Genomic DNA, 12,390 nt, shown 5'->3' with positions numbered 1-12,390 from the left:
GGGTTTTTTGCACATGATGTGCATGATGTGTTGGTTGGGGCGGTTGGCTTTAGCACCCCAGCCACGTTCAATTCCTGCGGGAGCTGCAACGCACAGCAACATTTGTTTCGAGAATGACGCGTATGTGTTTTGATGTGACGTATTCTGCTCGCTTCGACCATATTTGATGTATTATGATTCTTCAGAGGGGATTCTCTTCCCCACTGAAAACTCTGAGTTTTCGTAAATTATAATAATAAATCAAAGTGCATTAACTTATTTGAAAACTAATTATATTAAATTTTATTTTAAAATTCATTTTTTCTCGCTTAAAATTTTAAGCTATATTTTATAATTTTAATAAATTTCCAAACCGCTTCTGATGATAAAAGTCTTCCCGCGGTCTTAAAAAACTATCTTCAAAGAAGACTTTATCCTTTAAAAAATAATAATGAACCTCTGACATCGGATGGAGTGTGACATCCTTCGTTACCGACGTACTATCTCAGTCGTATAACAAATAAGAAATAGCTGGACTTTATTACTCTGGCTTCAAGGTATTCTTCGTCTTCCGCGTATTAGTCGTTCCTGGTAAGCTTCAAATCCACTGTTAAACTTCTTCCGTTTTCGTTAATTGCATCATAAAATCGAAAGGTTCGCAATACTATGTGAATGCTATCGTAATATAATGTTGTTTTAGACCATTAATATAAGGATGTTCTGATACAACAGATTTCCTTACCTTGTTTCTTGAAGATGAGCTACGCTACTTCATCCACTGCACAAAGATCTAACGCATCTGCATGCGCTGCTTGCAAAGTCCAGAGGAGAAAGTGTTCTGAAAAATGTTTGCTCGCACCATATTTTCCACCGGACGATATCCGCAAGTTCCTCCTGCTACGCAAAGTCTTCGGAAATCGCCGCGTCCTCAAACTACTCAAGGTTCGTGCCATTGCCCTAATGCCGTTTTGTTGTTTAGGCCTTTCTGCTTAACGTATACTAGCACAGCAACCAATAGATAAATGCTAATTTCACAGAAAAGCATTCACAAAAACTCAGCTAAGGCTACACAGGAAGTAATAAACGGCCACATATAGTGTTTCTACCCCTTAGGTTAGATCTCCTCAAATCTGATATATTGAATTTGGTTACGTTTATATAATTGTAGAGGCTGTATGATTTACATTTGTATATGAAGAATGGTTGAATTCGACTAATTTTTATTAATTTGAGTTGCTGAAGAGTTATAATTGCATATGAGGAATTATGAAAAGTGTTAATCAGCGGAAAAAATCTTATTTTTCACCCAGATTTGTCCCGACTTCTTTATTAATTTTACTTATTTAGATAATAAGTATAGACTATTTGCAAGCAAAGATTGATAGAATCATACGTTTTCAGCGAGATTCATACCTGAACTTCTCCTATAAAAATTCTTTAAAACTTACTTATCGAACAAACTTCATGTTCAAATTCTTCTTTTTTGATTCATTTCACTGGTTCACTGTATCAAACTCAACTTTTACATGAATTACTATCTGTCTTGCAACTTTCCGAATCATATCTTTTTAATTCATTTAGTAGTATCACTGTACCAAACACTACTTTTCCTTTCAATTACAATAGCCATTACAATTGTTTTAATATGCATTTTTTTAATATATGTTTGGTTTTTTATTTCGATTTAAGGTGGATAAGGATATGTTTAACTTTATCTTTTAATTGATGGCCTAGATTGATTTTCAGAGGAATATGCTCAGCATATGCTTAATCTTAATGGTGATCAATGGTTGTAGTGTATTAAAAAGTTTGTTAAGTTGCATTGACTTTTAATAAAGTAAAAAAATTAAATTTAGCTCACTTGTTCCTCCACCACATCAATTTTCTAGGATTTTGAGTTTATTCCAATTTTAATAAATTTCTCCATGATAAATTCCTCATTATTATTTATAACATTCATTTATATATAATCAAATTTTATTTAACAAAATGGTCCATTAATTTTAATAAATTTAAAAAGTTAGATTTGTGCTACATGACTCCCACCCACCAATTTCCTAGAAATTTGACATTATTCTAATTCTAACAAGTTCCTCCATGATAGGTGTTCATTATTATTCATAACATTCATTTATAATTTTTTTTGGAATTAGTAAGACATTCTTGGTATTGAAATAATTTTTTTGGTTATATTTACCAAGCATTGAGCTATATCAACCACATTAATATTTTATTGTCATTAGACTACTATCAAAGTTATAAAAAAATGTTTACATGGAATAGCAATTTTCTGATAAATTATAGAATAAAATATTTCTATTTCTACTATATCAATATTGTGTTTCCAATATTATTTAGAAAAATCCCCACCAAATTAAATTATTCTAATTTAATAAGTAAATCTATTTATAATTATTATAAATTACTTTTAATTTTATATTTAATATTGATATAGAAGAATCAAATACACTAAGAGACAACGTTTCTCTCCATTTTTTTCAATTTAAAAACACAATCACCACTAACATACACACTCTCTATATATATACTTACTTTTAATATTATCTATTCTTTCAAAGTATAGATGTCATATTTAAAAAATACAAATCTTATTTTTTGAGTTATACAAATAACTTTAAATAGAATAATATTTTTTGAATATGATTTATTGAAAAACAAACATCACTTTTATAATAATATAAAATAATGATTATTAATTATTTTTAAATTTAATTAATAAACACATAAACACTTAATATTTACAATAAACTTACAATATAACAAGATTTATAATCATGGATATTCATCTTATTTTATTATGGATATTATTAACTTATAAATAGAATTTGATATGATACGATGTGCCAATATCATGGTTTATCATCGATGCCATATCCCCCAAAACTAAAGCTCCTTTACAATCAAAATAGTTTAATTTTATTTTATTTTATAGCCTTTTAAAATTAAATCTAAAAGAAAAAAAGTATGAAAGAGATACTGTTCTCTTAGTCAAATTACAATAAAGGTTAAGAAATTAGTTATTTAATTAATAAATTAATATATTTTGAATTTTTAAATTCCAATTAAATACTAGTTGTTATTAACTAGCCATTAATTTAATTATTTATTAATAATATATATCAATTATTATAATCAAAAAAAGAAATTATTTATTAATTAAATTATTATATATGTACTATTTATTATAATAACCAATTTTTATTTATAACATTATGAGAGTCAAATCAAAAACATATTAATACTAGATAAGAAATTACTTATTAATAAATGTTAAATTATTTGTTAATTAAATTATTATATATGTACTATTTATTATAATAACCAATTTTTATTTATAACATTATGAGAGTCAAATCAAAAACATATTAATACTAGATAAGAAATTACTTATTAATAAATGTTAAATTATTGATTAATAAAATTACATAATTATATATGAGTTATTGATTTTAATAATAATTTTTAGTTATAAAATGAGGAGAGTCCAATCTAAAAAAAATTAATAATACATATTAATTCTATTTTTATTCTAAGAATAAATAACTAAAAAATATAATATAATATTTACTAAAAAAAATTAATAATACATATTAATTCTATTTTTATTCCAAGAATAAATAACTAAAAAATATAATATAATATTTAATAGAGTGATGGGTCTCCCTAACGTAGGGAACCCTAGAGGAACATGGGATAGGGTAGACTATCTTCATGTCCTTGGGATTTAGTAGACTTCTTTCATGTCCTTGGGGTCAATAGGGTCTTTAACCGATCTAAGAGAATTTCTAATAGTATTAAGGGGCTTGAGAGAAGAAGAGACATTAATCATCTTCATAATATGGACAATAATGACACACAATATTGAAAACCCATGGTATTGACACATGGAATTCATGTGGAATATAACCTATTTAAAGGAGGAAATTAAACTAGCCTAGATCTATTTTAAGTCGAGATTTATCATGCACCAAGAATGATCAAATCTCTTAATATAAAAACCTCAATTAAAATGAATAAAATTTTGATCTTTTTGATACTTAATATTTTGATGCTTAATAAATCCAAATTTAAAATAAATCTAAATTAATTATAATCTTTTTATTTATATATTAATATTAATTTTAATTTGAAACAAAAATGGCAACCACGAATAGCTCTCGTCATGTTTCAATCGCGTCAGTTATTTCTTAGGTAACCTCCATCGGAAGTAATAAAGGGCTCTCCTCAAGGTTTTATGGCATAGGTTATTTCTCTAAACTTTTCTAGAACTTGATTTATTTTATTTCATTTCAAGATATAAAGAATTATAAAGTGTTAACTTAATTATAAGGTTTTTTCAGCGAAAGATAAAATTTATTGTAATTTGTTATGGTGTTTTAATTTTTAAATTTAATGTAATTTATTTTGTTGTTTTATTTAAAAATTTTATTTTGTTATATCATAAATATAAAAGCTGTTCTCATTTTATTGAATTTTTGGTTTTTTTATTTTTTTAATTGAAATATTTTTTTAATTATTTTTGAAATTTTTGTAAGGTGTGATTTTACACATTCAGTTTTGTTTTTGAATGTGTAGTATTTTGTTGTTATCAAATATTTATGTTATATTGCTTATCTATAATTTAATTTTGGAAATTAATTTATTATTATTATTATTATTTAAATTTATTTATTTTTAAATTGATTGGCTAAGGTTTTATTATGGGTTATTTAGTAACTTCCAATAAATATATATATATATATATATATATATATATATATATATATATTATTTCCCTTTTGTTTAATATTTTAAACTTATATATATTAATAAATAAAAAAACACACACATAAAAAAATAGACATATATATGTTGGTTAATCATATTTCTTAATTTTTTGTGATGACATTCAACAATATAATATTTTATTAGTTGTTTTATTTTTGTGATCTTTATTATTTTTTAGTTTAATTAAGCTATATTTAAGATGAGTGTCAAGTACTAGCTACTATGTAGCTCTTGTTTCATTCAATTACAGTTTTCAAATTAGATTAATATTCGATAGTATTTACTAATTATTTTGTTTTTCTTCTATAAAACTATAAATTAATATTATGTTTTTAATAAATATAATTGAAGTTATGTTTTTTTTTATTAAGTTTGCTAGGGGTGAGGCTACATCATGGTTGTGTCCAAGAATAACACTCAAACATTGACTTCACATTTAGGAGCGATTTCATAGTGCGCTCTATCACTAACTAGTTCAATTTATGTTAGAATTATAGGGGAAATAATTTGGATTTTTTTTTTTTTTTTTCATTTTTCTTTTAACAAGTTTTGTTCCAAGTATTTAGAAAGACCACTACAAAGTCTATTTTATTTTTTAATACCCTTGTTGCAATTGCTTTATTGTAAACTTTATTACCTTAAGTTACTTGTAAATATTGAAGTTGGAAACATTAAATGTGGGACCAAGACTACATTCATTTGATTCACTTATGTAAGTAAATTGTATAATAATAAATCAATATTTTCTTAGAAATGTTATGGGAAACAACACTTGAGTATTTTGGGTAAGTTGTGGGAAAAAAGAGAAAAGTAATAATGGTCACATTAGTTGTGGACAAAAAAGAGAAAAGTGATAGTGATCATAATTCTCCAAAATTCTAAAGGAAAAGACTGTAACTAAGAAACAAGATAACTAGAAAAACATGTTAAGTTTGGTGGAAAGATAAGAAACTACATAGAAAGAAACGTTGTGATGAGTGGAAATTTAATGATAAACATAGCTAGATATAACTTCATGCTTAGAAAGAGAAAAAAAAAAATTATTTTCCTTAATATGTAAAAGGAAATCTAAATAAAGAAAAAGGTGAGCACACCTTAAAAGCATGATAAGGCTAAACAATACGTTGAGAAAAAAAGAAATAAATACCACTAAATAAAAATAGAGTTAGCGCAAGAAACCTAACCTCTAAAGGAGTTATTAGTCCCTGCCTCTGGCATAGAAGAGACTATAGCGTTCAATTGAGCGTTGACCAGCTATTAAATCACTTTGACCGATTAATATATTCGGTACATTTTAGGTTTAAACCAATGTTTTAAATAAAATGTTCTGCTCAACAAATTTTTATCCAATGTTTTTGTTTGGACCTCTTATTGCCGGCCTCACGTGCCCCGATGTTATTTCAGTGAGGGCAAGTTATTTTATCATAAGTTTTTCAAAACAAATGTGTGAGCGAGCAAGTTATTTTATGCAAACTAGGAAGGTTGGGGCAAGTAAACTATTTTATGCAAAGTTTTTAAAACTAAAACACATTTTTCAATATCCAAAGCCACCACTTCTAGCAACATGCCACCTGTAGCTTCTTCTTGCCACTTGTCACCTCTTCTATCTCCTGTCCTCTCTTCATTCCATGCAATATCCTTCTTATCTAAACTTGCAGCTCCATAGCGTAGAGAATTGGCATGGCCTCCATAAACTTGTGGAGCGCAGAGAATTGGCATGCCCTCCAGAAACTTGTGGAGTGATTTTGACAGCCATGCCCTCTAGGGACTTGCAGAGTGATTTTTTAGACGAAGAAGCCAACAACGGTTCTACAAATGAAAATTTGTAAATTGTCGTGATTTTTGAAGATCTCATGATTCTTAACCTGCATCACATCGCAGGTAAATATCATTAAACAATCCTTATATTTTCTATTCATATTCCAGAGGTAAATAATAATTATCAATCCTTACATTCTCTTTACATTATCTATTCATATTTCAAAAGAAAAAGTACATTTTTCCAATTACAATTTTCAATTTGATAACCATAAAAATCATTACAGAGACTCATCATCCTTGAAACATTTTGGTAGCATCTGGTTGTTGGTTTTGTGCTCAATTTATGATGCAATTATTTTTTAGTTATGTGCTGAGAGTTGCATGGCTCGTATCTATATCTATTCATGTCTAGCTTCTACACTAGTGAATTGGACTTGCTTTGATGTTTTAAAATGCATTACTTATAACAACCTAGTTGTTTAGAGGACAATATTTATCAGGCATGTAAACTATTCAAATATTCATGATTTATTGAGTTTTCTTCTTACATTCTGGTATACAAGTTCTATAATATGTATATTACTCCATTTGAAAAATCACTAAGCATTCATCTTTAAAGACAGAGTTCTTCTCTAGAACATAATAATATAGAGTTCAGTTGCGGAGCCCTCCAAGCCAATGATCCAATAATGGCTTTCTATGCAACATAACTGTAATGAGTACGAACATAGCGAAATATCAAAAACCATAACACCAACAACCATAACACTACGAACAAAATGAGGCTCAATAATTAACAGAAAGCTATATATATATATATACATATACATACATATATACATATATAGATATATATATATATATATATATATATATATATATATATATATATATATATATATATATATATACATTTTGTAGAACCATTTTCAAAAAAAACTGTGACGGCTCTAAAAGTATCAATGGACCCAAGACTGGAAAACTATACAGAAATATCATCAAAACATCAGTGAGGGCCTCTTCTGCCTCATACTGAAATTAGAGGAAAAACCTTTGTCGCTAAAGAGCGAAAAAGGAAGAAAACCATTGTTAATTTAAGATAATAACATTGTGGACATAAGGTCCCAAAGCAAAACCTAATACAAAACTCTGTACATTGATAGGTTGATTATAACTATAAGGAAAACGATATATTATACTTGTAGGCTGTTCCGGAGGGGCCGAACTATGAAGAATCAAATCAAGACACAAATAACTATATGAAACCTACGTAAATGAGAAGGAGGAAAAAAAACCCTGAGCCAGCCTGTAACAGGGCCGTATGGCTGTTAACTAAAATAACACAGTTCCAAACTCAACTGCCATAATGTTACCATAAACATGAATTCAAGAACTGAAGGAACAATTTGTTCACAAAAAATCATAACTTCAATGTGCTAAGAGCCCATTAGGGCAGATCCTTCCTAGTAAACGAACAACAAATGAGGAAATTTTATTAAAAGCTTTATGGAAGAACAAAATTACAGTTGGAAGTTGTCGCATTCCTTAAAAAAAAAAAAAAAATGTCTTTCAACCAACGAAAAATCCTAAGCCACAACACTATAATTTGAGAACTCGGAGCAGCAACAAGAATCCCTGAATCTTGGGAATTAAAACTACACCCTAATACCCAGAACTGCACCTGTGATGTCGTCCCTGTAGATTTGATGGAGGAACAAGTGGTCAGAGTCCATTGAACTCCATGCTTAGTCGCAGGGTAACCTGCTAGGGTGGCCAGAGCATGCAAACTTAAATAGTTGGCAACCAAAATCAATAGAAAAATAAATAAACTGTAATTGCACAAGAATTTACCCACCGTGATGGATCCCTATTACACCGAGTCTGTAAGGAAGGTAATGAGGTTGGCTGACAGTCCACCACCTGCAAACAACCACAACAAAGGTAAATTCAGATACTGAGCCATAGAAATTAGAAAATAGAGTAGCAAGGGGAGAAAGGAATTCATGTGTCCCGGTGACTTACCTGTGGATCAATTTCTAGAGCTGGAGATGCCTCTAAGAGGTGAGAAAATGAAATGGCTTCTCAGAAGTTAGCATTACTAGTGATGATGAGTGTTGGAAGAGTTACAGGGCCACCATCGGCAGAAAAATTTGGAGAGAAAAACCCTCTTCGAAGGAACAACGCAAATGAATGGGCCCCATTTGACCAACTTGTTTCACGCAGTTGATAACGTATCTGTGGTAAGAAACACGTGTCAAACTTTTTCATTCATTCTCGGATTATTTATTGAAGCGCTAGGTTCGTTCGGTGAAGTTCGTTGGTATTGATGGCGACGATGCATGGTTATTTTTGAAGGTGGAGAGCATGGCGTGGGATTCTGAATCCATTGTTACACTCCCAAGAAAACATTAGGTTGCCCATGCCATGAAGTAATATGAACAAATGTTGAAGTCTTTTCGAACCATGTTGGCGCCATCTGGTTACATCTGGTAAACCCTGGTAGGGACTACCCCCGCTTGCAGATCTTATTGGGAGTGTAGATGAATTATTCGATAGAATGTGCTACTTCTTACCTTATTTCCAAAGATTGAGATAAATAAATTAATATTCAATTAAATTCTACTAACATGTTTTTTCATGTATGCTTTTATATTGCATTAGTACACAATGGTTGTTTCGTACCAAGAAGGAATTCATCTACCCATATTAATAGGAAATATGGAATATACATAATAGCATGTGCTTTATGATGATGAGTTGGGCATGAATACATGCATAACTAATTAGTTTTGTCTACTAGGTAATTTGAGATATACATGATTTCCTGTGATTTATGATAATGAATACACTCATAACTAATGAGTTTTGTTATATGATTATTTTTTTGAAAAAAAATAAAATAATATATATATATATATATATATATATATATATATATATATATATATATATATATATATATATATATATATATATATATATAGATAATTTTATTCTAAGATTCATGTACAATGCAGAGAATGACTAGCATGCATTAGAGGAATAGATGGAACTTTTTATATGTACTTATTTTAAATATCAAAGAAAAGTGTAAGTTTGCTCAAAATATATCGTGTTAGAGAACTAAGGTATAAGCTGTCTGTAATATATTGTATTTTAATATTTATATGATGTAATATATTGTGTTTTAATATTTATATGATGAATAAATAAACAAAAGGCAATATTGATGTGATGCATAAGTTGCTTGCAATATATTGTGTTTGAATATCAATATGATGAATAAATAAAGGGAAGACAATAACTGCAGATTTCTATGGAAAGGCAACCAACCGGGCAGATTATTTGCTTGGGTCAAATGGGACACGATTGCCAAGCCCAAGAAATGGGGTGGTTGGGGAATTAAAAGACTGGACTTATTCTCCAAAGCTCTGGCGGCAAAGCTCGGCTGGCAACTTATTGCTACAAATAGTCTCTAGACCCGGGTGGCACACGCAAAATACATCTGGCCTGTGGATTTGATGGACTGGTTCAGACAACAGCATAGGGTGAACAACAGCATATCCAACATCTGGAAGGCAGTAATCAATGCTATTCCTCTCATCCGGGAAGGTATAACATGGAGAATCAAGGAGGGCAATGCAGTCTGTATAGGCACGGACCCATGGATTGGTTGTGGCAATGCGCACAGGTTGCCAACAGAGTTGTTACGGTACTTACATAACAGGGATATCACTCATATCAGGCATATTGGAGACACCAACAACTCTACCATACTTCAGCAGGCCTGGAAAACAGCTCAAGATTTGGACATTCCTATACAATGGCATCAATATTGGTATGACTATATGGAAGCACTTACCCAGGCACATATTCAGCTTACGGAAGGGCCAGATGAGATTGTCTGGGCATTTGCAAAGCACGACACTTACTCTCCCAAGGATGGATATCTAAGGTTGATGGAACCTTACAACCCCCCAGATATCAACCCTACATGGAAAACACTCTGGAAGCTCAAAGCTGCTCCTCGAACCCGTCTACTTATGTGGAATATTTTGTTTGACAAGATTCCCACAGGTCTCAATTTGATGAAAAGATCTTTCCATGGTCCTTTCTGGTGTCAACTCTGCCGTAATGATGAGGAGGTACTGAACATCTCTTCCTAAACTGCCCCATCACCAAAGAACAATGGAACTTCATCATAGCTCACTATCCATGCTTAAAAAACTGGCAAGGCAGGAACATATTGGATGCCTAGAGTTTATGGTGTGAAAACCACAATGGAAAAGCCAGAAATATGCCTCTTCTTATATGCTGGTCACTGTGGATTGCAAGAAATCAATCTATTTTTAACTACAAGATACCTCACTAGCCTGCTATCATGATCAGAACCATTGCAGATTTTGATCTCCTACCTGAGGAGGACTCCAATTCCCTCCCCGAATCATCCAGCCTGAAAACATTGACAAGTCTATACCATGGGCATATTTTGATGGTTCTGCTCAGGAGGCGGGTTGTGGTGGACGAGCGATACTTTATTTGAATGAAACCCATTGTATCAAAATAAAAATGAGATTATGGAGGTGAATAAACAATTATGCTGAATTATGTCTCATTCATTTTGCATTAGAAAAGCATTGCAGACATCTACAACTCTTTGGGGATTCCAAAATTATTTGCAATTGGTTAACTAGAGCATCTCACTGAAATGCATATTCATTGAGGCATATATTGGATGAGGCTTACAGATTGATTTGTACATTTGACTCATTTACCTGTCATCACATTTACAGGGAGCGAAACTTGGGGGTAGATTTCCTTTCCAAAGAGGCAGTGCTTAGATAGAGCAATGACTGGCTGATACAGGAAGAGATCGATGGGACGTTCCACCAGCATTATCACAGACCTTTTGTGGAGCTCCGAGACAATGGGCTATAAGCCCTTTATTTTGCATAACTCTTGTATATATTATGTTATTTATATTTCACTGCACTTGATTAACTATTCAGGACATATGGTACCAATTTTGATATTGGGATTCTCTCTCTGAGAAGAGACAGAATTCAAATTTTGTTTTAGTTTCTCTATACAGAGAACAGACACAGGAACAGATGAATTGTTATCATGACTCCCTGCGTGGAGATACATATCTGAACTCTTTTTTGTTTTTTTGAACTCGATAGGCAACTTGCCTCCATCTGCATATGCTCTAGCATCTACAAAATGTAATTCCTTATATATTAATAGAAATTAAGACTTTTTTCCAAGGGAAAAAAAGGAAAGACAATATTTATTTAATATTATAAATAAATGTTAAGAATATTTGCATGATAATTTTTTACCAATAAAGATTAAAAAAAAAACTACATTTGTTATGGTTAAATGTAATTGGTGGTGAGATGTTGAAACAAAGGCTTTGTGCATTAAAAGAGGACTAAGTATTTTTGGAAAAAGAATAATTTAAATGGAGAATCCCATATGATATTTTTAAGGCTTGTATTTCCTAATTTATTAATAAAACTAATTTTAGGAAATAAATTATAAATCAGCATGTAGAGAAGTTCTATAGTTCATTATTATTTGTAGTCGGCTTAAGATAAAACAAAGTGAGAAAATAATAATTCTTCACATACTAAATCAACATGAAGAAAATGTTGAGAATTTAGTTAAGGATAAAAGAGTAAGTATGTATGAAAATAGATCCCATACATAAAGAAAAATGGTTATAGAAGAATATGGTATATTTAATAGAAAGCAAGATTTAAGTGATATGAATAAGTGAAATAATTATATTTAAATATTTTGGTGGCAATGAAACTTCTTTTTACTTACATAACTCAAAGAATTGTAAACGTAGAAGAA

General features: G+C 30.3%; 1 protein-coding gene across 1 annotated transcript; it reads left to right on the top strand.

The window, feature by feature from the left end:
• The first annotated feature begins 10,049 nt into the window (after positions 1-10,049).
• LOC149154288 (uncharacterized) lies at positions 10,050-11,466 on the top strand. The gene is made up of 2 exons (XM_089444099.1): positions 10,050-10,673; positions 11,395-11,466. Exons 1-2 carry the CDS (start codon positions 10,050-10,052, stop codon positions 11,464-11,466), a joined length of 696 nt encoding a protein of 231 aa, XP_089300225.1.
• The last annotated feature ends 924 nt before the right edge of the window (positions 11,467-12,390 follow it).

The sequence above is a fragment of the Pinus tabuliformis genome, chromosome 9 (genome assembly GCF_031772625.1).
Source record: "Pinus tabuliformis cultivar Carrire ecotype Pingquan chromosome 9, CPIR1, whole genome shotgun sequence".
Taxonomy (NCBI): Eukaryota; Viridiplantae; Streptophyta; class Pinopsida; order Pinales; family Pinaceae; genus Pinus; species Pinus tabuliformis.
The sequence above is the reverse complement of the archived record's forward strand: the minus strand, read 5'-3'. Positions and strand labels throughout refer to the sequence as shown.

Bases quoted from the DNA above. Each gene is read 5' to 3' on its own strand.
- LOC149154288 (XM_089444099.1), top strand. From the start codon at position 10,050: ATGGACTGGTTCAGACAACAGCATAGGGTGAACAACAGCATATCCAAC. The intron at 10,674-11,394 runs GTACTGAACATC...TGGCTGATACAG, and splicing joins TCTGCCGTAATGATGAGGAG to GAAGAGATCGATGGGACGTT.